The sequence below is a fragment of the Sarcophilus harrisii genome, chromosome 1 (genome assembly GCF_902635505.1).
Source record: "Sarcophilus harrisii chromosome 1, mSarHar1.11, whole genome shotgun sequence".
Taxonomy (NCBI): Eukaryota; Metazoa; Chordata; class Mammalia; order Dasyuromorphia; family Dasyuridae; genus Sarcophilus; species Sarcophilus harrisii.
In genome coordinates this window covers 194,103,193-194,129,623 of record NC_045426.1, presented here as the reverse complement: position 1 = coordinate 194,129,623, position 26,431 = coordinate 194,103,193, and the positions used below count along the sequence as shown (strand labels likewise).

The window sequence follows — 26,431 nt, the reverse complement described above, 5'->3', positions numbered from 1 at the left end:
TATTTTCTTCTTGTATTTCCAGTGTTTAGTGGTCTTAAAGAATGTTTTTTTTTATTATAAATGAAGTGCTTATTTAAAACCATAAAAGTAATGATGTGGATTTTTTTTTAGTCACATCTTGTATATGAATAGCAAACATGTTCCTTAACAATTATATGACCCGAAAAAAAAAATCTATATAAAAATCATAGTAGAATTTATCATAACATTGAGAAAACCAAAAGGGAAGTTTTAAGTTTTGGTTGAGGCTGTAACTGCAAACATTTCTGTATTCATCATTTATGTCCAGGTGAAAGCAAGGCTCTTTTTTTGTTCAGAGAAATGAATTCCAAACTGTACACTCTTAAGGGTGTTACCAATGACTGCCAGGAAGTTTTGTAACAATTTCTACAACAATGCTAAAAAAAATTAATTTTAACTCAAGTTAATTTTTAAAATAAACATTTCATGTAGAATATTTACATGACATTTTCTTAGATTAACTCAAGTTAATTTTAAAATATACATTTCATGTAGAATATTTACATGATATTTTCTTAGAAATGATAAAAATAAAATCACACAAATTTGGAAATTACTTGTTCAAAAAAAAAAATCTATCTAATATGATACTTTTATATTTAAGGCCTTCTACAGAAATAGAAGCTGATGAGGGGAGTACTAAGAATATCACTTCTTACAAAAATCCTAAATTACTAATTCCTTTGTTTATTCACAATGAATAAGACTGATATGAAAATCTGAAGTCAGCAAATAGATCCTTCTTTCCCACAGGGAAGAACAGCATAGACGCTCTGAAGGCAAAGCAGGTTTTTATCTAGTTCTATGTAAAACATTAATACTGAGATTTTCAACCTGGTTCCAAGAGCTTAGATTTGTTATTTTTTTTTTTAATGAAAAATTTCAATGTAATTTGTTTCCTTTGTAATTCTATGCATTTAAAAACATTTTAAGGAGGGGTTATATGGGCTTCAGACTGCTCAAAACACAAATAAGTTTAAGAATTTCTGATTTAGTGGTTATATAAAACATGGACCAACTGGTATGGGTAAGCTAAATGCTCTTTAGCTTCTTTTCCCACTTTTGCCCTTAAATTGTTATTCTGTGGTCCACAGATTATCCTGTGACTATACATTATTGGACTGCAATAGACACTTTACACCCCTTGGTCATCACTAAGTTAATAGTGAAGACATCTCAGACAATTTACATCTGTTCTGCTTACAGTCACTATATGTTACTACCTTTTCTAAATTTCCAATGAAATTTTGTTCCCATCTCCTTTTTTTTTTCCTTTTAGAAATGCTAAGAAGTTCAGTTCTTTTTTTTTTTTTTTTTTTTAATTTTTTAATAGCCTTTTATTTACAGGTTATATGTATGGGTCACTTTACATCATTGACAATTGCCAAACCTCTTGTTCCAATTTTTCCCCTCCCCCTCCCCGCCCCGGCTTCCTCCAGATAGCAAGATGACCAGTAGATGTTAAATATATTAAGATATAAATTAGATACACAATAAGTATACATGACCAAACCGTTATTTTGCTGTACAAAAAGAATCGGACTCTGAAATATTGTACAATTAGCCTATGAAGGAAATCCAAAATGCAGGTGGGCAAAAATATAGGGATTGGGTTATTCCCATCTCCTTGGGCCTCAGACACCTACTCTTAGCAATTCCCATGCTTCAGCTGGTTTGTTATTTAAATACTTAAAGAGACAAAGAATAATAACATATTCATACAGAGGCATAATTGATAGAAACAGGCGTGGTGTGGTTAAAAACTATTATTGCCCAGTTCTTCAAGTTTTGATGTTACCTTTTTCACCCCGCATATCTTTATTTTTTAATATGGCTTACACTCATAGCTTTCAAGAGTAACCCCCCCAAAACTGACCCTATTAAATCTAAAAACAGAATAAAATGGCTCCATTTTAATTGAAACTTTTGCTTTTCACTTCAAATTTGGCTCACTACATCAAAGTTAGAAAAGAAATGCCAATCTTACCTTATTTGTAGCAGTAGCACTGGATCCAGGGACCACAGGTACATTGGTCACTTGTACAGAAAGATAATTATTATCTATAAGAGGCCAGGCACCTTCCACCTTGCATGTTTGAAAGTGATCATTAAAAGTTCTAAGGTGAGGATCTCCAAATAAACCACAAAAAAGATAAGTGGGAGGACTCTGGTCCCCTCCCTGATGTTCTCTAGCTTCTGAATGGCTATGATAGTTACAAGGGTCATGGGTGACTTCAGGGTTGGTAGAGGATGTCGGTCCATCCTTGGAACAGTTTCTCTGGCTCATGAGGTCATTGATTCCTAGCACAGCTGAATGGTAGACAAGGTTTCCACGGCAGGCTTTGGAAGTACGTTGGGTACAGCCAGCATAAGCACGTAGAGCCTTGCAGAACTCTGAATCAAAGCCATCAATGGCAGAATTCAGGTGAGAAGTCAGTGACACAAAGTCTGTGGTACATTTCTGGATTCGACACTGGGTTGGCTGTTGGCAATATCCTAAAGGAAGTAAGATAATAACAAACTGCTTAAAAGTTGAGACATTTTAAGAAGTTATATTACTTCCTGAATGAAGCACATAAGAAAACTACATTTTCCTTCAGGGACTATTTGTTATGCCCACTTGATCAAGAAGAAAAAAAAGAGGGGAATGGGCTTCAGCAATAACTTAGAAGAGCCTTTAAGAATACAGATACAAATTTGTTTCTGTGTCTTTCATGAGAAAAACACTAGTTGTTAGAAAAATATTTTACTTGAGCCAACTATGGACATTATTCTCAGTTTAGATGATCTTTAGAGAAAAGCTATGATAGAATGGTAAATGAAAATAATCATTAAAATTGTTGTTTTTTTTTTTCAAGTACTCAGTTACTACACAGGTAAAACTTATTTACTACTAGAATTCTATTGTGTTCAACAAAGAATTATTAGCTTTTGGAAGTAAAGAAAAACTATCTGATATGATATGATATTGTGAAAAGTAGAAGCACTATCATTATGCAAAAGAAAAAATATTTCTAAAATAGAGAATAACTATTTAAAAGTTCAAAATATGGGTTAGAAATCATAATATGCTATGTTTTTATGCAGTTTCTAAACCGAAAATGAAAGTACTGTCATTAAAAAAAAAACTTTCTATTAGCAAGCCTATAGATGCCCTCTATTCTGTACTATTTACAATTATATGCCTTCTAGAAAGTTTTAACTCCCTATCTATTAAAAAATGTATTGTCAAAAATAGCTATTTTTCTCATTTTCTCCTATTCTCCGGGGCCATGTGATCAAATGCTCTGGACCAAATATTTGCATGGAATTCACTTTCTATGGATGGTTAATGATAGGTAAAGGGAAAAACAGGTATTGAGATATTCTCTATAACAGAAGCAGATGGCTAAGACTGTGCTTTTAAAATTTTGAAATAAAAGAACAAATGAATGTAGAATGTTGATTTCTAAATGTGACAATTGCTGCCTTTTATCTTACAAAAACACATTATATTTTAGCAAATTAAAAGTGAAATTATAGCAAACATCTTAAATCCTGACACTGTGAGAAAACCTGTGTTGAACAGTTTCCAAAATGATGCTTTCCATACAATAAAGGGAGAAATAATGCATAATATGTGCCATAAAACACAAAATAATGGCTGTCAAAACATCTTTACAGTTTGTCCTTGAGTTATGAAAGCATATATTAAAAAACCAGAACAAAATCAGCATTTAACCTAAAATAAATATTGGAATATAGAAGTATATCTATAAGCCAAAGGTACCTACCTCTGAGTATTAAAAATAAAACAATTATTTAAGTAAATTCCAATTCAACCTTACATTAGAACACTGGTCCTAAATTTGAACCCAAAAGAACTTTTAACATGTTTTAGTGAGAAATGGTTAAAGTCTGTACACTAAGCCAGTGGTGATATAATTTTTGTTAGGAAATTTAAAAAATACATAAACATCTTATTCTCCTTTTATCTTTTTAAATTAAAAAAAAAAATTAAAGAAAAAAGAAACCCTAGGTTTTTGTGTTAATTTTAATGACCTCTGGTATTGATGCCTAGGTTCAACATTTGACTCTTGATTTCCAGGTCTCATAGGATCAAGGATCACAGATTTAGAGCTGAAAAGATCCTTATAGATCATCAAATTCATTATATATATTTGGCAACACTGCTGTCCAAAGAAAAGTAAAATAAGAAAAACATGTCAAACTCATCTTCTGATATCAAATTGAATGTTCTTTCTGCTTCCTACTTTCTATTCAAGGCTACGTTTTCTGTTAGGTATTATCATTTATACATTAGTAATGCTCATGGTAATAAAGATTCAAGCAACTGATTCACAGCATAGGAGGAAGTAAAGAAATGAAAATATGATCTTAAGATGACTTGGTTAACATTCAGCTTTATGCTAGTGTGATAGCACAAGAACTTTCCGCTAAACTTACTGGGCCTATTTGTTCTTTTTATGGTCTATAAAATTCAACCAAGCATACATTTACTTGTAATTATTTCAAATAGTCATAAACTATCAAAAGTAGTGGTGTGGAAATGTAAATGTACTAACTGTCCAAATGGAAAAGGAAGAATTAATTTTTTAACTCCTTTGCTTTCCTTTTCTCTTTAGCTGGTAGGTTGGTATTGATCCCTTTGTAAAATCTTATACAAAAGAGAAACCACATATTCCAGAGATGAGGAACTACATAGTGTTGAAGGGCTGTTTGGCCTTTTAGTACATGGAATGATGAAGGAGAATAACTGGAGAAAAAGAAAAGTTAATATAGTCCTAAGCCCAACATTCTCAGTTCCTCATCCCAAGTTTCTTTATTATGACTAATTTGCAGCATTCTCCTAGCAGTATCTAGGCTTCATGAATTTATAATGGCAACAGACACTTTGCCTGTTATAAGTGGTAAAGTAAACCTCCTGTCAAAATGCCAAAACAAGGCCAAATAGAAAGTCTCAAAGACCTAGCAAAAGAAAGCCAAGAAGCATGTGAGGAAGCAAGCTGCTCCATATTTTATCCTCAGTCAGGAAATGCAGAGCTTTGTTAAAAATACGTGAATAATGCACTCTATGCTTTCCCAAGGGGGCAAATTAAAAATTTACAGGTAAAGGTTTCAATATTTTGCCCATCAAGTTATTTGTTATTAATGTGAAGGAAGACTAGCTGCTCTATTTTTATTTCAGTTAATGGAGAAGAATGTGCTAATGGATGTGTGTTTACAAAAGAACCTATTGCCAAGGATTTCAACACAAAACTGTCACAAATCAACGTGCCAAATTTATCCATACAATTTTGAAATATAGTGATTTTTTTGGATAATGTAAAATATGTGAAAGCTATCTTAAAAAGTACAAATTTTTAATCAGTATGAGTGCTAAGGCAAATGTCATGATTAAAGTGATAATACATGGTCACTCATCTGCAAAAAGCACTTGACTAGGTACTCTGAAATGAGCATAAATCATTCCTTGCAGTTTCAAAAATTACTATCCTTAGGAGAGGGCTCACACTATGGAAAGGGGGCTAGGCTATCCTTTTCTAAAACATAAACTGCTTAAGCCAGACTGAAACAAATGTTCAAAGAAAGCTCTCAACACAACTAACTTAATAGTGAGACTGCATTAAAAATGAGTTTAAAAAAAATCACATTGTTTCTCATTCCAAATTTTTAAACAATAAGATCTTAATTTTCTAAGTCAAGATTTTTATTATTTTGTGCAGCTTACCCAAGAGAATAATAATCTTCAAGGACCACATTTTACACTTCCAATAGGATTTCCATCATCATCATCAAGCATGTATCTCTAGAGTAGCTAAGGCTAACACAGGCCTAGTTTAATATTTACAACAAAAACATATTAAGTATCACTAGACAGTAAGGTATATTGGATGACCTGCTGGATTTGGTAATCAGAAGATCTAAGCAAAAATCTCACCTCTGACACTATGGAACTAATTACTTAACCTCTGAGCCTCAATTGCCTTGTCTGTAAAATGATAGAGGGTAGGGCTCAAATGAGAAGATATATGTCAAACTTTAACTTATTGTATAAATAGTGGTTATCACTACAACCATGATCAAGACACTGTGCTTTATATTTTCTTAGTACAGATATTTAGTACTTTCCATACAACAATCCATACAATGCAAAACATTTGGTTGTTAAAAATGCTCTTTTGTTAAAAACTTTTCTTGGTTCAATTTAATTTCTTTGAGCCCAAACAGAAAGTGATGCAAGCACTGCAATGACTCCTCCCATCTTTACAAAAGAACCTCTAATCATTTTAAAACAACGTACCTTTTAAACACAGCCAAAGAGTAGTCCTGTACATATATTACGCAATTAGCTACTTATTTTCTAAAGGAAATAAAATCACTCCTTTAAAATTTTAATTCTGTAACCCGACACATATTTAAGATCTATGTGTCTCTCTCTTTCCCTCCTATCAGCAATTGCAACAGAAAACAACACAAGACAAAGTTGATTGTACCGTTTTCCAAAATGAGTAAAGTGTTTTCTTCTGTCTCCTCCCCCCAAGACATTCCCGATTTTTAACTTGGTGGGTGTGATCTAGTAAATAAACAACGATTACTAACATCTGGATGGTACAAAAACAGACTCACATCTTTTGCTGATATAAGCACTGATGAATGGGGTTAAAATAAATATATGAAAAGATCCTGAAGCAAAAGGATAGAACTTGGCGGTTAAACTTCAGGAAGAGATCTTTTCCAGTTTTTAGTACGTTTTTCTGAGCCAATGCCTTACAAAGAAACCTATTGGAACTCTTTTTAAGTAGCACGAATCAATGGATTTTTTAGCACTTTAAACGACCAATCTAAGCGATCTAAGATAGACTCTGGCATGCTAAGACTGACTTCTTTCTCTCGCTGCTCCCAAATCAAAGCACCTCTAGTGCTTTTTCCTTAAAGAATATGCACTACACAACGGCTTTCTCACATCCCATTCACAGTCCCCGAAAATGTTTCTAAGTTTTTAGAGAGAATCGAAAACTTCTTCAAACCAAGTTTTTAAAATACGTTGGTGGGCTAAAAGTACTTTAGTTACGTTGAGATTAAGCTACATCCTGGTTTCCACATTCTAGTTAAAATGTACAATCAGTCGGCTTCCCCAACTCGAGAAACCGCCCAAGGCTCCTTCTCTGCAGCAGGGAGGAGAGAGCAACGGAAACTTGATCAGATCCTCCACTTTCGGTAAATAAGATCGCAAAAAGTAACAATGCATCCGGAGCATTTGTCTAAAGCTCAAAAGCAATCTCTTCTCCCCCCGCCCCCCACGAGGGGAGATCCCTCGGAGGTCTGTGCAAAGTGGGAGGGAAAGCTCGGGAGAAGGGGCCATCTTACACGCAGACTCGCCGAATGTTTTAAACAGTTTGTGGCAGTTGCTCCGACTACAGGGTCTCGCTAAAAGGTGGTTAGGTAGCCAGGTGTGACACAGACACACACACACACACACACACACTCGTTTGCTCGGGTAATCTCAAGGGAGTTTTGCTAGAAACAAAGAAATCGAAATTTAGCCGTGGGCTCCCTCCTCCTAACTCAACCACACTTCAGCCACCTTCCCCCGGGGGCGTTTCTCCGAATAGAGTAAAAGTAAGGGCGTCTTTCTTTCCCACTTTCCCCGCGCGAGTCCGCGCCTGTCACTGCTGCGGCGCGTGGGCGCCGGGGCACGTGTGGGAGCCCCCTTCCCCCCAACCCCCACGCTGCCCCCCGCGGGAGGGGGCACGGCCGGTACCTGCGGGCAGCCCCCCGAGGCCGAGCAGCAGCAGCAGCAGGGCGGCCAGCGGAGGCGAGCGCCAGCCGCGATGGGGGCGGCGCCGGCGCGGCTCAGCCCCGGCGGCGGCGCAGAAAGGAGCAGCTCTCCCCATGCCCGTCCATGCAGGTCTCCTCCGGGGCTCTGGCGGCGGCGTGGGGGCCCGGGAACCGGGGCTGCTGCATGGACACGCGATCGGGCCTCGCTTCCTTTTCTTCCTCCTTCAGTCCCACGACGGCGAGAGGCGGCCGCCACCCGCGCAGCCACAGCAGCAGCAACCGCAGCAGCACCGAACACCGCGCCGGAGGAGCAGAACGGGCCCCGGCGGCATCACCAGAAGAGGAGAAAAGAACACAAAGAACGGCTATGAGTCTTGCCACCTTCCTCTCCGCTTCCTAAAGCCGCTAGCGCGCGGGCTCGGGCGAGAACTGGGGAAGGCGCTGCGTGCGGCGCGAGGGGTGTGGGGGGCGAGTGTGCGCGCGGGGCCCCCGCCTCGCTCGGGTGTCTCCGCACGCCCCTCCCCCGCCCCATCAATCAATCTCAGCGCCGCACTCCCCTCCCACGTAGGGCGCGCCCCCAGCCAATCCGCTCTCTCCTCCTACCTCAGCAGCGTCCCTGGGGCCGCGAGCGCCGGCAGACCCAGACAGACCCGACACTTCTCGGGGCCTCCGGGGCCCGCCTTCCCCGCCCTGGGCCGTGAGACCTTGGCTGTTCCAGACTGGCTGCGACGAAGCAATGTGCCATCGCTCTCGCTCAGCCTCGCCCCCTCTATTCACCGTTTTACTTTTGCTTTTTTAAAGTAGTCTAATATAAACAGGCGGGCCGAGAGACCCTCCTTTTGGGTTACTTTCAGAGGGCCCCATTCGGCCTCCCAAGTTTGGCTCGCTTGTTTTCTATCGCGTGCTCCCCGCCCCCGCCGGCCACGCCCTATCTCCGTCCCCGCTCCTGAGGAGCTGCGTTTGGCAATCACGTGTGCGAGGCTTCACCTCCGCAGCCAATCGCCTCTCGCGAAACCACATTCCGGCTTGGATCTCGAGAGTGGAACGGGGCGAGAAAGAAATCAGGCTTTCTTGGTCGGAATGTGAGTGGCGGGTCGGGGGCCCTCTGATTGGCTGGGAAAGGTCTCTGCGGACTCGCGTTGGAATTTACTAGCAGCTTTAATCGGGCCCGGGGATCGCCCGTGGGCACTCCTTCAGGCCGCGCCCGTGAGATTTCTCCCCTTGCACTTGAACTTCAAAGTCAGGAGTTAGCGGCTAGTTAGCGAGTTGCTGTCAGCTTAGGCCCCGTAGGTTAGTTTGTACTTAGTTCACCCAAAGTGGGCAAACTTTAACATGCCCGATTAGATGATAATTTAGACTAATGAGAAGTTAATGCATTGCCTCAGATGCTGAAATCATGGCTAGGGCAAGTCACAGCTTCTCCTAGCCTCAGTTTCTTCATCTGAAAAAGGTAGCTACTTGCTTTACCTACCTCACAGGTTTATTATCCTGAGGAAAGCATTTCACTTAAAATGCGATATAAATGTGTTATTGTTATCTTATGCATCACGGTAATTGTGCTTAGGTAAAGCACTTTAGAATTTATTTTATTTTAGTCCCTTGACCTTCACCCCTCAAAATGGTAGATAACAAGCGTTGGGAGAAGGAGAGTGGGAAACATATCACATGTAACAGTCAAAACCTTAGCTAAATCTCTGTTTTTCTAGAATTAAAAACAATAAGGAAAAAGCCAATCTGTAAGGAGACTGAAAAGGGAGAAAACGGAATTATCAAAAAGATAATAGCATTCAGTATGATTATTAGTAGTTGTGAATACCATCCAATCTACTTTGTCTCTCTCTACTAGATTACATATTATTGTCCTTAAATTGATCAAATGAAGACCTTTTTTTTTTTTTTTTTTTTTTTTTTTAAGCCTATGTAGGGTTCCAGATACACAACTTTGGCATTGTTTGGAAATAGTCAGCCATGGACACATTAACCTTTTCCCCTCCCTACTTTTTAAACAATGCGCTGTTCGAATAAATTTGTATAGTGTGGAGGCTTGTAGCATTCTCCCTCAACAATTTACTCTTTACAGACTGCTCTAGCCAAGATTAGGGCCTTTATGCAGGATTGCCTCCGCTATTCAACCATACCTTTTTCATTGCATAATTATTACGCACAATGTGGTGACTCAAGTAGTAAACATAACTTTCACTGCCTAAGATATAATTCAAGTTTTGATTATGTTATAACATAATAATAGCTTTACTACGACCTGGAGAAATGATTTTTGGTAGGGGAATCAAATGTGGAATTAGCATACTTCCAGATTTTGTTGCAGACCAAAGTCTTATTCTGTTGCCACAACTATTTTGTAAGACACAAATCATTATCATGCTATATTAAGTTAATCAAAATTGTTGCAATGGAAGTTTTTTCTTTAAAAAAGAAACAGGTGCTATTAAATATTTCAAAGTATTTTAACAAAACTGATACAATAACATTTTCCCTACCAGAAACTTTAATCCAGAAGCTTGTGCTTTAAGAAGAAATTAAAAGAAGCACCATTAGTCTTTGTATCTCAGCACATAAGAGATATTTAAAATAAAGAAAATAACTTAGGTAATTTTTTTTTTCCTGACTCGGAAGTTTTTAGTTTCATCATTATAATAACAGACACTCTAGAGCTTGGTAACAATAGAGGGCGCTCTCTGCAAACTCTGGGATCACTAAATGACACTTCTTAACAGGAAAAATTTAATCTCCTCTAAGGTGCTTTATTGTTCCTCTGTTGTAAAATCTGACAAGCCCAAGATTTATGTATGTAACAATTCACTTTTTATTGCTATATAAGTGTATAGTTGGCTAGAGGGAAATGCTAATTTTTACAATTAACTTAGAAGGAGGTTCCCATTTTCAAGTGTCAAAGCCATTTGGTGAGCTGAAGGAATGTAACAGTGAATTAGAGTTGTTATCAATAAATTGTATCAAGTTTTAAACCCAGAACTTTGTATGGTAGATGGACACTGATGGGCACGTCTTTTTTTTTTTTTTTTACTCAAACAAAAATGAGATGAGGTCCCCAGCATTAACTTTGGGAAAAACAGTATCCATCTCATATATAATGAATTTAAATTTCAAACTAACAATTTGCTGAACAACTCAGGAATTTATCCAATTACTTAGTTCCTTTCCCCCTTCTTTTAGTCCAGGAAAGAGGAAACAAGGTATCAACCTATTTAAGAATCCAGCAAAATATAAACTTAATTTGTAACTGGGTAGAATTCAAACATATGCAAGAAGCATTAATGGATTTTAAACAAAATGTGGTTTGCTGTTCCTGAAGGCATTCATGATGGCTTAACTGTTCCCCTGTTAATATAATCTCCATTTTCAGAAATCTAACACAGGTCTCAAGGTCTGTCTGCTTAATACACAATGCATTAGGGAAGAGTAGCTGGGTATCAGACTTGGGGTTTCAATTTTTAAAACAGTATATGTGATATGTTTCCCACTCTCCTTCCCCCAACCCTTGTTATCTACCATTTTGAGGGGTAGAGGTCAAGGGACTAAAATAAAATAAATTCTAAAAGAATACAAGTCTTCCAAGTGTTTGTACTTACATCATCTTTAACCCTTATGGTCCTGTATGGTTCTTGGAGGGCCAAAGGGGCATGGAAACTCCTTGAAAAGCTCGGACTCTGGCACTTACTTTTTGAACCTATGTATTAGATAATAGACACAACAGTTAGTACCCTGTCCAAAAGTGGAAGGATGAGCATTCATTAATTGTTCCTACAAAAATTGTCTGACAGAATCCCAGCATCTTTACAACCACTCACTGAGCTTGAAAGTAGCAGGTGCAAAAAGCATTTGGGAGCCGATTGCCAGAGCCAGGGAAGTAATGTGCTTCCTGGCCATTTATCTCAGGAAACCAGCACAGTCTTCCCTTGGAAACAAAATTAACCTCTCATTAGCCAGGCACTCACTCCCAAGAAAGCCTTAAAAGCTTTACCATCTCACTAATGTATTTAGGATTTTCTTCCAGGCAATTATTACCATCAGTTACACTTTGTGATCCTGAGCCTAGGCCTAGCTTCATTCTATCAGGCTCTGAAACCACCTGCCCCAAAGATGGGGGCATCAAATACTTTTTGGGGGAGTTCCTCCCCATCTGTTAGCCACAGAGCCAATTTATCCTCAAGATAAATACTGCCAAGTCAGTATTAGTATTTGAAAGAATTATGAGGAAAATCACCCATATACAAAGAGAGCATACACTAAGTTCACCTATTTTTCTGGGATTCCTTCGGGACAAGTTTTTCATCAACTCCACCAACTTGCCACACACATTTATTTACTCATCTTACAGGAACCCCTTTTCTGGAAGTAACGGAAAAGACAGAGGCTGATTTTGTAGCTCAGGAAAAAATTGCTGTTGTTAGCTAACACTGGAAACCTGCTGCCTGAACATGTTGTTTTACAACTAGTGTGTTGTGTGGAGGATTGTGTGTATGCCTAGTATGCTATAGCCTCCCAGTGTTATGCATCAAATTGGCTCAACTCTGCAAATATTGTAAAAGGGTAATTCTTGTAGAGGAAGAAGCAATTTTTAGCACTATTCCTTCTCTTAACGGCTTCCTTGAGGGTTGAAAGACTTGTACTACGTTGGTGGATGGAGACCCAAGCAATGCAGTTCAGTTCCCAACGCCCTCCTTCCCCTACTTCTCCTCCACACCCCTTCATTCCCTGTCTTCACTCTCCCCCTCCTCCTATCTCAACCCTACCACAAACTAACAAAATAAACAACTTACCACAGGCATTCCCTTGTCTTCATGGTGACGTTTGCCAGCTGGGAAAATAAGCCACTAGTCATACAGCTTTGGTGCAGGAGGGAAGGAGCGCGGTCCGAGCGCCCCTTTCTCCCCCAGGTAAGGTAAAAAGGTCTCTAACACCTCTACCCAGGAGGGGCTTGCCCTTCTCAGTGTCGGCTAACGGGTCTTCTGAAGCCTGGCACAGCAGCCAAGGTAGGTGTTGTGCCTTTAATGACAGCGTGGTCTCTCTGCCACCTATATAGAGGAGAGGAGGGAATTTCTTAATTCCCTTCTCGCTTTTGAGAAACTATCCTTCCTCCTAGTTCCCCGCCCCTCCCCCTACAAAGAAGGGTCGAGGGAGTGTGCTGGTTGGTCCTTTCCTGTCTCATCTCTGAAATCCCCCTACAGGAGTTTTCAGCAGCTACTGTAACCGCTGGAATGTACCTGCACATCTGGCGGAATCAGCTGGGCATGGCAATTCTGGCCTTTCAGTTTCCCCTTTCCCTTTCTCTGCCCAACTCCCTTCCCCCTTTTCCAGAAGGCTTGCACAAAGGGTGTCTTTCACCAGGGGTAACATTCAGTGCCTCCCAGTCTGCCGCCTCGCCTTTTCCCACCCGCAACACTTGTTCACAACATAATTCTGTTTCAGGCTTTGCAGTTCTGGACAGAGCAGTGACCAACGCGTGTTTCAACATCAAAGTATTTAAGCAGTCAACAAACGCTCCGCCCCACTTCTTGGCGTGTCCAGAAACCAGCTGAGCCTTAGAGATCACAATAGCCTGGTCCAGTCTAGCCCTCCGGCATTTTCCTTGCTCTTGCTAGGAGCCACATTCTGCATTTGTTTTCCTTACCTTAGTCATAAAACAGACGTTTCATATTTTACATCATCTTATGGTTTATAAAATTTGAATTATGGAAGGTTGTGTGCGCCCATAAATTTCTTGCCTGTGATATGAAGGGACTTGAATAAAGTTGATTTCTAAGAGTCCTTCCGGTCTCAGCATTCTATGAATCACCCACACACTAAAATGATGCTATAAATTTTATATCGAAAGAGAGATGAGACTTGCTCAATCTTTTTTTTGGGGGGGAGAGGGATAGTATGGATGTCTTTGGCAATATGGTAAAACCTGTGAACTTCTCAGAATAATGTTTGTAAATGCATAAAGAGAAATACATTGAATTATAAAAACAACAAATTATATTGAAATAAAGATATAATTCTTCCTCATCCAAGTCCATGTATACTCTAAAAATCTACCCACAGATCATAGTTGGAGTGTTAGGGATTCGAAATCTATGGGAATTAATCGTGCCACTACTAAGCAGTCATTTGGGCTCTTTTTTTTTTTTTTTTTTTTTGACTTTAAAAGTTAAGCAGAGAGTGAACTGTAGCTTGCAAGTAAGAGTGAGAAATTGTAATTTGAAAGAAACAAACCAACCAACCTAGAATTGTCAGAAAAAGAAACTTTCCATTAAAGTGACTATGTTTGGGACTTTGGGTGATAGTGGGAGGTGTTCAGAGAAAGACAAAAATTTTACTTTCTTTCTTCACTGTGTTACACTGCCAACATTGAGAAGATTTGGAGGGCAAAAATTCAAATGAAGAACCTGATCTGTTTATCTGTCTATCTAATCTATGTTATACTGCCAGTTGTCACTTATTAGCCTATTGAGTTCATTACTTTCAACACCAGCTTATTCAACAACAGCTATTTGCCAACACTTTTATCCTTGTACTATATCACCACTTTTTCTCCTCTTTATTAAAATAATATTAGTGTTTTAAGGTTCATAAAATGCTTTCCTTATTTTCCTTTCTGTGTCTCTGTCACTTTCTTGGTACTTGGCTTATCTCTTTTTTTTTTCTTTTAAGTCTCCATCTTTCTGTATTCTGTATCTTTGTTCTCTGTCTCTTCTCTTTCACCTCCACTTTCTCTTCCTTCTGTCTCTGTATCTTTCTCTGTCTGTCTCTCCATCTTTGTGTGTATGTGTGTGTGTGTGTGTGTGTCTATATCTCTTTCTCTGTCTTTTTATCTCTGTCTCCCTGTCTCTCTCTCTGTATGTTTTTGTTTCTGTCTTTTTTCTTCTCCTTCTGTGCCAATCAACTGGAAAGAGAAAAATGTATTGAGGATGTTCTCAGAAAGGATAGGGTAACAGTAAGATACAATTGAAAACATGCTCTTGCTACAAAAAGCTCAGCTTCCAGCCCACAGGAACATGGGATTTTAATTTGCCCACTTGCTTTTCCCTTTGAAAATCCACTACAGCAATCAGCAGAGTAGTAGCTTTGATTAAATATCCTAAAGGCTAGTCTCCAGTGTTTTTCTTCTTACTACCATCAACACAAAGAAAAGGTGTATAAAATAATGATAAGCAACAGTTCAAAGCCATTCAGAAAGCTGGTCTGCAAGGATGCTTTCTAATGCTGCTTCAGTTCTTCACCATTCCCTTGCTTTGTTGAATTTTTGCCAACATAACATGCAGACAAAAATGCATACAAACAAGTAGAATTTCCCCCCATTTCTATAAATGTTGGTCAGTCCATCTCAGATACTAGCTTATTAATACTCAAATAAGTTTGCTAATTAACCACATTTAAATTTTACTTAGTCTCATTATACTTTAGCAAAGCATATATTAACATTACCCTCTTTCCTCTGAGGGATGACATCTTTCTGTATTATGCTGGATGTGCTCTGATACCCAGAAAATAATGGGCAATTAAAAATGAAATATTAATTATTTTCTTAGGGGGAAATTCTCTTCCACTTCCAGGATATTTAAATGATAAAACATAAAATAATATTAGCTTTTAAAGTTAACTTTGAATTTTTTCATGAATATGAATTTCAGAAGTGCTTGACTTTCATATCAATGTTGACTTATTTGAAAGAAACCTTTTTTTCTTTATATTATCATTCATTTTGCTTTTTGAAAACACTTTAAATTCAATGATTTTATGTTATTTTTCAATTTGTTTCAAGCCCCAAACATCTATGTGAAAAGATTAATTACCAAGGTTACCCCTACAATCTCAAGATATAGGTTTGTTTTCTCTAGAAGGTAACACAAAGTTGTCACTGGTACTTGATGAAACTTTACTTTCAGTTATTGCTGCTTTCTGGCCATCTAAGGACATTAAAAGGTCCCACTCATTTCTCAGCCTCAGAGAGTTACCACACTCTGTCCTGCTGACATGATGAGTTTTTACATGGAAACCAAGGGCACCTAATCATAGAAGCCAAGCATATTCTTTTTGCTGTTACAGCTAAGTAATTCCCCTATTGTGAAATAGGTGCCTCATTTTGCATTTTGTATCAGCATCAAACCTAAACTAACAGAATTAGATATTAACCTTACCCCTAACAACGTGAAAACACAGAGATTTCTAAATATTGAAAGTTCTCTATTAAAGGAAACTTAACCAAGAGCTAGTATCATCAATAATAATAATTTTTTAAAACCATCACAGGCCTACCTATTCAATAAGATTAGTGGCAAAATTAGTGTAGCTTCCCCTAAGCTTTCTTTTTGGCACATGCTAACTTTTGTTCCAAGAAAGCATATAAAAGATTAGGGAGACTCTGCTTCAAGACATATGTGATAGAACTAACCTAGCCTCCAAACTCTATTCTCAACCCCTATCTCATGTATTCTTTCAAGGGTGAGATATTCTCTGGCTGTCTCATATTAAATAATGATTTAGGGCTACTTACAAAGTAGTGGCAAAAAAAAAAAAATTGCTGAGCCAAAACTCTATATAACTAGAAAGGTGAACACCGCCACTAAGACCTCCTCTTTCTACAGGATTTGAAGTGTCAGGAAATTCATTAAGTTATGAGAGTCTGGTCAGAGTGAGAAAACTCTCCTTATTTATCTACAAGCCATGAGCTCATGGCCTCCTAAGCAATACTATACATGTGGGGGCCACCTTCCCATTTGTGTCTTCTTCCTTGTGGTACAAGACCTTACCAGATCCTTCCCAGGTACCTGAACAGCAGAGTAGCAACTATCAGAAAAGTTACAGTGACAAAAAGAGACAGATTGGAAGAGATACCCAAAGAGAGAAAAACCACTGGAAAGAAAAACGCCCCAAATATTGATCATATTTTGAATGTTAAAAATGCAAAATGTCAATTAACTCTCAAAAAGAAACATCTTGCAAATTTCCCAATGAGGTTTATGCTAGTAGTCAACTAGATGATAGTAGTAGATAAGTACTTGGATTCTTTTCTAATCATTCTGGATTTTATACATTCAAGGAATCTTTAACACTTTTCACTCTTGCAGAATTTGAGTCAAGGATAGAGTTGCCCCTGGAGTGGGCAGGGTCAGTCCCTGAACCAATAACTGAGAGGGGAAATTCTATTGAATGGTTTGGCTTTCTCTGTTGAACTTGGGCAAACTTAAAGGACAGAGATTGGTACAAGTGATATCCTTCCACATGTCACACACATGCCACACACACACACACACACAAACACTGGTATGCTAATGTCCATTGTCATCACTGTTATTTCTTCTAGAAATACCAGCTGTAACAATAAAATGAGTTCTTGAAATACTAACTATAGCAATAAAGTGGGGAAGAAATTGAGGAAGTAAGCATAGGCAAAAAACCCCATAAAATTCTCATTTTTTGCAGATAATATTTATTTATAGAATCCTAGAAGTTCAACACAAAATTAATAGAAATGATCTATAATGTATTAAAGTAGCAGGATAGAAAACAAATCTACAAATACAGTAAATTTTTATTTATACTACCAATAAAATAAAGAAGGAAGAAAAGCAGGTAGAAAAAAGAAATTCTTTTCAAATTTACCATAGAATGTATGAAATATCTGAGTCCACTTAGCAAAACATGCAGAGAAATTATATGATTATCATTGTAAAATACTGTATACATAAATAAGGAAGACAAATACAGAGAAATTAACTATTCATGATTTAGTCATGCCAGTACAATAAGATGATAATAGTACTATACCAATTAATCAAAATACCAAATAATTGCTTCATTAAATTAGAATAAATAATATTAAAATTCATCTGGAGAAACAAAAAGTCAAGAATTTCAAGGGAAGTAATACAAAAAAAAGTGGAAAGGAAATGCATCTACCTATAGATCTCAAAGAACATACTACAAAGCAGTAATCATCAAGACAATTTAATTTTAATTTTAAAAAAAGAGAGAAAAGAAGAGAAAGAAAAAGAAAAGAAAAGACAAGCTGACCAAAAGAACAGAACAGGTACACAATGTCTAGAAGTAATTGAGTAGTTATATGGTGCTCAATAAACCCAAGGACACCAAGTACTGAGATTGGGGACTCATTTTTTGGCAAAAACTGCTGAGAAAACTGGAAAGTAGCCCAAGAGAAATTAGCCTTAGATCAACATCTCACACCATTTACCCACAATAAGCTTTAAATTGTTACATGACTTAGATATAAAAGTTCATATCATAAAGGAGAATAGAAAGAGATACCTTTTACAGCTATGAAGAGGGGAAGAATTCTTGACCAATTAAGGAATACAAATGATCACAGAAAAAAAAAAATGGACAATTGTAAATATATAAAATAGAAATTTTGGTGCAAATGGAATTAAGGAATGTTTGCAGCATTTTGTTGTTGTTGTTGTTGTTGTTGTTGTTGTTGTTGCCAAAGGTCTAATAGCTCAAACATATCGTTGATGAGATTGTATAAGAAGAAAAAAAATTCCTGAAACATTACCAAAGCCTATAAATAGGTAGTTCTCAAAAGAAGTAAGGCAGGCTATCAATAAGCAAATGAAAAAGTGTAGTACCACCCTCTTCTATTCTCACTGATTAGATTAGTAAAAGTGACCAAAAAAAAAAAAAAAAAAAAAAAAAAAAGGAAAGAAAATAAAAGTTGTTAGAGTGCTTGTGGTAAGGTTAATACACTAATTTGCAACTGACATAATTGAGTTGGTCTAATTTTCTGGATAATAATTTGGAACCTGAACTAGGGCTACTCCAGTATTGAACTGAAGGAAAGAGGTGGGTATAGTCTCTTGTGTGCCCCTTGCTGACTTCTTGCAAGGCTCTAAACTAGGGTTACTTCTTAAAACAGGCCACATAAAATTAGGGAATGGGGAAGATGCTTGGACCCTGCCTGTTTCCCAGGCCTTATGAATCACATATATATATATGGGTCACTAAGAAAGAGATGGTATTAGATTTGTTGCTTGCTTCCCACCCTAGTGGAGCCTCCACCAGGACAATCTTCAGCACTGGACTGTCCTATAGACATGACCTTTTATATAGCCTCCATTCTAGATCCTTCTTCTTTGGTGGACTTTCTTAGATCTCACATATTGGCCAGGAGACTGAACCTCAAGAGAGAATCTTGAACAGTCTAATCTCATGTGCCTCTTGAACTAGTTTCTCTTTAATCCCTGACACTCTGCTTGGACTCATAGTCAATGCTTAATATTCCTTTATACTTCTTTAATCCCTGACACTCTGCTTGGACTCATAGTCAATGCTTAATATTCCTTTATACTTCTCCAATTCTAGTGATTCTGAACTGCCAGGTGGCAATTTAGAAGCTCTGTTCCTTATTCTCAAATGACTTCTCCCTCACACCTATTTATCTCAATCCTACCTCCCATTTTCTTTATATAATGTCCCACTTCAGAACTGCCTGGTATATTCACTATGCTTTTTGTAATTCCTGGCAGTTATTTATCATCTTAAATCTTTTTGTTTCCCACTCCTTCCATCTTCCATATCTTCTCACTGAGATATACCTCCCTTTCAATAACATTAACTCTACAGGAAGGCTCATTAACCCTACAGGAAGATCTACATTATTTTTCTCATATTCCTCAATACTACCTCTCTTCCTCCCTACTCCATCACATTCATATGTCAGGGGAAAAGGAGGTTGGACTATTCCTTGTTTTCCATTGTCACTTTCAGAACATCTCTTGACCTCATTCACTAAGTGACCCTTTTTTGAGATTCAAAATATATTCATTTATCATCTACTCCAATTTCAAAATCGAGCAGCTATTATTCATATAACTCCACCCCCAAATGATTGTATTCCTTTCTTTAGTGAAATCAATGCCTGACACATTGTCTTTTCATCTACTCATCTCCTACCTTCATATTAGGGAATTTCAGTATATATATGTTCAACTACCTTAACTTCCCAGTTCCTCTATCTACTCAATTCCAGTGAAGAATTTCTCCACTATATTTCAATTACATAAAAGATAGTTCTACTTCCATGTTCATGAATTCTGAAATTCCTTTATCTGATAATAATCTTTTGCCATTCCATCTTTCTGTATGTCTCTTTGATATTTAACCTTCTTTTTTGTCCCAATATGATCTTCATTGCCTTTATGGCTCAGTTTTTTCCTGGGCTATCATTCCTCAATTGGCTATAATCTTCCTTCTCAGTCTCCATCCCATGGTGAAACAATTGTGCTCTACACTATCTCCTATTCTTTATTGCTTTGAGTCCTTGTTATATTTCCAATCATGTTTTGCCAAGCCCCAACTCTGTAATATTCCCACCACCTGTTGTGATATGGGAACCACCTGCCAGTGGCTGCTGGAGGTCTAACTCAGACCTGTAGAATGGATCTCTTCATGTGAGAGGATGATGCTGATACAAGGAGACTGAGAGGCAGTTGCTGTTCTCTGACCTCTCAACTGAGAAGCAGTTGCATTGTCTGACTTCTCTCCTCTTCCCTCTGCCTCCAATTTATTTCATTCCCAGTCCACAAGTAACACTTATGTCAGTAAACACTTATGCTACAACTCCCTCAGGTGTCACTATCCACAGCTGCGGAGGCTCTAGGAGAATTGACCTTCACTTAGGCATGGTCCTTAACAATTCCCCATTTTTTGTTTTAAACGCAATTATTCCTCCCTTCTCTCTCCCCCCCCCCCCCTCTCCCCCCCCCCCCCCCCCCCCCACACACACACACACAGCACAGTCAGTAAGTTTCCTCATACAAGGGAGTGCAAATAGCACTATAGTAGATGTTGAATTTTGTGAGATGTCATGGAGGCAAACTTTCAAATGGAGAAGAGGACTATAATCAGAACAAGCATTTAAATCTCTCATCAGTCTCCTGGCTTGGCCCTTTGATGTATTGGCCCATTTAATTACCCCAACTCTTACCAGGTCTCTTCTCACTTTTCTTTCCCTTGGGTTACCGAAGGAACTCTGAGAAGATCCTACTCACGAAAAGATCTCTAAAGCTGATGGTTCTTCTTGTAATTCTTATGTCCCATGTTCAGGCGCCAGCCACCCAACTTTCTTATTACTATTTATGTGTTGTTTAACAGAACTAATGAAAATCACAAAACCATAATGACTGGGCAAATTGATGGTATTTAATATCAACTGGACTTTCAGTAAGGCAAGACAAATATTCTATCCCTCTTTAATTGATTTGCTATCCTACTCTTCAGGAGTTATTTCAAATCTTCTTGGTTCTTAAGTTTCATAAGATATAGCTATCATACCTTCTTAGCCCGGGATCTCAACCATATTTCATTGGAATAATTAAGTCAATTCATCAAGCTACTATATTTATTTCTCCTCATTATATCATTTTTTCAGAAACTTCCTCTTTTATCTCCTCTCCAGTCTCAGTTGAAAATATGTCTCTTCTCCTTCTGAAAGCAAACCTTTCTGTATGCTCCCTTAATCCTATAGCCTTTTAATTTATGTAGCAAATTATCCTCACTATCAGCTTCCTGATGCTTACAAATATTTCCATGTCTCCCTCTTTCCAATAACAAAACAAAAAAATGACATAAAAATAATAATAACAAAACTTTATTTGATCCATTTAGCCCCTTTGGTTATCATTTTATAATTTCCTCCCATTCATGGATGAACTCTTTGAGAAAGCCATTTGCAATTGGTGAACTTAATTATTCTCCCTCAAGTCTTTTTTTTTCTTTTTTGAAAATTTTTTTTTAATTTAACATGTAATTGAGATAAAATAAAATCTTATATAAAATGCCTTAGTATTTTTGAGGAGAGGAAGCTTAACGTCATATCTTTTACTAATCTTTAATCTTTAATCTGTTAACACCGCCAGAACACATATAGTCCATAATATATAAATATTTTACATGATTAGCCTATATCAGTTACCTATATACCTATATCAAATTATCTTTTCAGGGAGATGGAGAAGGAAAAGAGAATGGAATTTGGAATTAAAAAAAAAAAACACAATATTTGTAATTGCTTTTACATGTAATTACAGGAAAATAAAATGAATGAATGAATAAATGAAATAATGAATGAATGAATGAATAAAAAGAATACATAGTTCAACTATGTATCTTCTATTTCATACATGTTAATTTGACCTTTTAGACCTATGTAAGGCTTTCCATTTAGTCCTCTTAAATCTCATATTACTTGATTTAAACTAACATATTAGCCTGGAAAATGTTTTTGCATCTTGATTGTCATTCATTGTGCCAAGTCTCCCATTCAGCTTGGAGAAAATATTTGAATTTAATAAATCTGATAACTTATATATTTTTCAACCACTCCATTTCAAAACATATTGTGTCCTTAGAGAGACTGCATATTGGAGTATCTTGAGACTATCCAACTTATCCTACCAAACCTCTTTATTTTTGCTGCAGCAAAAATAATTTATTAGGATGATTAGAATAATTCCACTCACTAGCATTAGAAAAATTATCCAGGCCTATAAAGAGATTATTAGTGAGAAACTTGGGAATTTCTCAACTCATGTTCTTAACTAGTAGTATGTGTATTTTCTTAGACTTTGAAAGTCTCCTTTAGGACTGCCAAAATAAAAAGGATAAAAACATTTGAAGCCTCTATATTAAAACACAGTATTATTAGGCAAAAACATGGTGTGGCCTTGCTTCCTGATCAAGCACTTGGGGCCTCACATTTTGGCAGGATTACTGGTAAAGAACAATAACATCAGTGAGAAAAAATTCTTAGCCTGAACTTTCACTATGAGACTTATAACAAAAATAATGTGAAAAAAAAAAAAACTTCTTGTTTCCCTCTTTAGTGGCCAAATCAATGAAAGTCCCTCAGGCTTTACATGAGGCTTTAAGACTCTCTTGAATTTCCTAAGAGGAGTATCTGTTGTGACGTCTATTTTGTTTTTCAAAATTTCCTAGGTAGTGGCTTCAATTCAAGGAAATTTTTAAAAAGTCCCATAGTACACCTGGACCCTAAGTGTCATAAGGAATTTATGAAACAAAAGTACATATACAAATTTTGTGAAGTATTAAATGTCCACAACTAAATAGTTTTTTTCTATAAAAGTACAAAGGTTTCCTCCTCAATATTTTTGTACTGAAATTATAAATGATCCAATACAAAGACTGTTGTATCTATCTATTTACTGTGCCTAAGGAGCTTTTTGTTTTTAATCCAATGTATGTATACATATTTATACAGTTATCTTGTTGCACAAGAAAAATCAGAAAGTAAAATAAAACTGGGAAAGAAAACAAAATGTAAGCAAACAACAACAGAACAGTGTAAATTCTATATTGTGATCCACACTTAGCTCCTATGGTCCTCTCTCTCTTTGGGTGTAGATGGCTCTCCTCATCACTGAACAACTGGAATTGTTCTTCAACTCTTTTCTAAACCCTCTTGAATTTGGCTTCAATTGAAATTGGTCTCTTCAAAGTTTCCAGTGATTTGTTCAGTGCCTAATCTTCAGTCGTCATCATCTTGAACTATAAACCTATCAATCAGTATCTTCTACTGAATTCTCACTCTTTTCTAGTTTTTATTCGCGCTTTATTTTTCTCTACATACTCTTTGATACAGCTACAATGGCATATTTATAATTCCTTAAACATCATCTCCCATTTCCATGTCATTGTTCTGGCTGTCCCCTCATGCCTGAAATATTCTTCCCCCTCATTTCACTTTCTTAACTTTCCTGGTTTTCTTCAAGACTCATCTCAAAGCATAAGTTATGGTATGTGAACATGATAGAATATTATTGCTCTATAAGAAATGATTAATAAGCTGATTTTAGAAAAGCCTAGAAAGACTTACATGAACTGATGCTGAGTGAAGTGAGCAGAACCAGGTAACCATTGTACATAATAATAGCATGCAATAATCAATTATGATAGACTTAGTTCTTCTCAGCAATTTGGTGATCCAAGGCAATTTCAATAGATTTGGGAAGGACAATGCCATCTGTATCCAGAAAGAGAACTACAGAGACTGAATATTGATTAAAGTGTAGTATTTTCACCTTTTTTGTTGTTGTTGCTTTAACGTAATATTTTCACCTTTTATGTTGTTGTTGCTTTTTCTTTTTCATGTTTTTTTCCTTTTTGATCTGACTTTTCTTGGACAAAATGACAAATATGGAAATATATTTAAAAGGATAACCTATATCAGATTGCTTGTTGTCCTGGGGAGAGAGAGAAGGAGGAAGGGAGAAAAGATTTGGAACACAAAATCTTACAAAAATGAATGTTGAAAACTATCTTCCCACATGTTTAGAAAAATAAAGGCTACCACGAAAAAAATAAAATAAAAGGACTCAACTCAAAGCTACTTTCTGCAAGAGATCTTTTCTATTTCCCTCAGCTATGAATATATGTAAATATGTATATATAGTTATAGTTATTACATTTTGCTTTCCTCCCTTCAAATGTACACTAGTAAAAGACAGGGATCATTTTTGCCTTTCTTTGAATCCCAAGTGTTTGGCATAGTACCTCATATATAGAAAGCACTTAATAAATGCTTGTTGAGGCACTCATTATACTCCCATAGTCTTTTAGACTGAATAAACTTCTTGACTCAATAATATCACTGCTATTTATGTACTTCAAAAGGATCAAAGGCAGAGGGAAAATTCCAATATGTTTAAAATTATTTGTCAGAACATTTCATCTTGTAACAAAGATCTGGAAGCAAAGTGGGTACCCATCATTTAAAGAATGGCTGAACCAATGAATTATGGTATAGCATTTGAGGGAATATTATTGTCTCTTAAAAATTACAAAAGAAATAAATTCAAATAAATAAATTTTAAAAAGACTTCTATAAAAAGTGAAGTGAGAAGAATCAGGAAGAAAAAGTGAAGTGAGAATAAATTATTTATATAATAACCATGCCAATTGAAAGGAAAACAACTTTTAAAGTCTTAAAAACTCTAATTAATGTAATTACTAGTTATAATTCAGAACAGTTCATAGAGTGCTGGACCTTAAGTCAGGAAAACTACTCTTTGTGAGTTTAAATACAGCTTCAAGACACGTCCTGGGTGTTACCCTGGGGAAAGTACTTAACCCTGTCTGCCTCTATTTCCTTTTCGATATAATGAGCTAACAAAGGAAATGGCAAACCACTCTAGGATTTTTGCCAAGAAAATTGCAAATAGGGTCAAGAAGAGTCAGATTTAACTGAAACAACTGTACAACTGCTCTGACTACTGAACATTGTTGATATTGAAGCATGAGACATGTATTTTTTAAAAATAACCAAGACAACACAAATTTGTTTTGTTTGACTGAATTTATTTGTTACAAAGGAGTGTTTTTGTTTGGGAAGAAGTTTTCAGGGAAATGATAGGGTGTGAAAGTGATTCTGAAACATTTATTAATCACTTAAATACATAAAGGAAAGCAGAAGAAGTTCAGAAAGGAACATAAACAGTACAGTATTTGTACCACCATGTTAAAATTTAATATTAAATAGCTTGTCTCATAGTACATAATTGCAATTATGATCTTTTCCTCAAAATATTCATGTCTAGTTCACAATTTAGATTTTTCTTTTTTACTTAATAGTATTTTTTTTCTAATTACATGTAAAGATAGTTTTCAGCAATCATTTTTTAAAATTTTTGTTCTCCAAAATTTTTCCTTTCCTTCTTTTTCCTCTTCCTCCCCAAGACACCAGTTTTACATGTACTGGCTATAATCACATTAAACATATTTCCATATTAGTCATGTTGTGAAAGAAAAATCAGGATAGCAGAGAAAAACCATGAGAAAAAAACCACAAAAACAAATTTAAAAAAAGTGAAAATATTATCTTTTAATGTGCGTTTAGACTTCATAGTTCTTTCTCTGGATGTGGATGGCATTTTCTATCACAAGTCTTTTGTGTCTTGGATCTCTGCATTGCTAAGAAGAAATAAGTCTATAGCTTATCATAACATAATGATGCCATTACTGTGTACAATATTTTCCTGGTTTTGCTCACTTTACTCAGCATTATATAAATCTTTCCAGGTTTTTTCTGAAATCTGCCTGCTCATCTTTTCTTATAGAACAAAAGTATTCCATTTCATTTATATACCACAACTTGTTCAAGCATTCCCCAGTTGATGGGGAATTCTTTTGCCATCAAAAAAAAAATCCTGCTATAAATATTTTTTTACATGTGGTTCTTTTTCCCTTTTTGGGGATCTCTTTGGGATATACTTAGTAGTGGCATTGCTGAGTCAAAGGATATGCATAGTTGTAGAGTCCTTGGACATAATTCCAAATTGTTTTATAGATTAATTAGATTAGATTAGTTCACAATTGCACTAACAAAAGCATCAGTGTCCCAGTTTTCCTACAACCCTTTCAACATTTATCATCTTCTTTTCCTGTCATTTTAGCCAATCTGACAGGTGTGAGATGGCACCTCAGATTTGTTTTAATTTGCATTTCTCTAATCAATAGTGATTTAGAGCATTTTCTATATGACTGTAGTTTTAATTTTTATCTGAAATCTGCCTATTCATATTCTCTGACCAAATATTAATTGGGTAATGGCTTGTATTCTTATAAATTTGAC

At 36.6% G+C, this 26,431-nt stretch overlaps 1 protein-coding gene across 2 annotated transcripts in view; it reads right to left on the bottom strand.

The window, feature by feature from the left end:
* Positions 1 to 12,726, bottom strand: part of RGMB (repulsive guidance molecule BMP co-receptor b) — a 37,427-nt gene extending 24,701 nt beyond the window's left edge. The window contains exons 1-4 of one of the 2 annotated variants that reach the window (XM_031968174.1): positions 12,603 to 12,726; positions 11,412 to 11,509; positions 7,787 to 8,025; positions 2,009 to 2,517 (exon numbers count right to left, since the gene is read on the bottom strand). In XM_031968174.1, coding sequence (XP_031824034.1) covers positions 2,009 to 2,517; positions 7,787 to 8,025; positions 11,412 to 11,416 — 753 coding nt within the window. In that variant the 5' untranslated portion in view covers positions 11,417 to 11,509; positions 12,603 to 12,726. Of the gene's footprint in view, positions 1 to 2,008; positions 2,518 to 7,786; positions 8,026 to 8,406; positions 8,576 to 11,411; positions 11,510 to 12,602 lie in introns of those variants that run through there. The other variant, XM_031968179.1, reaches the window with a different exon arrangement.
* Between the last annotated feature and the right edge of the window lie 13,705 nt (positions 12,727 to 26,431).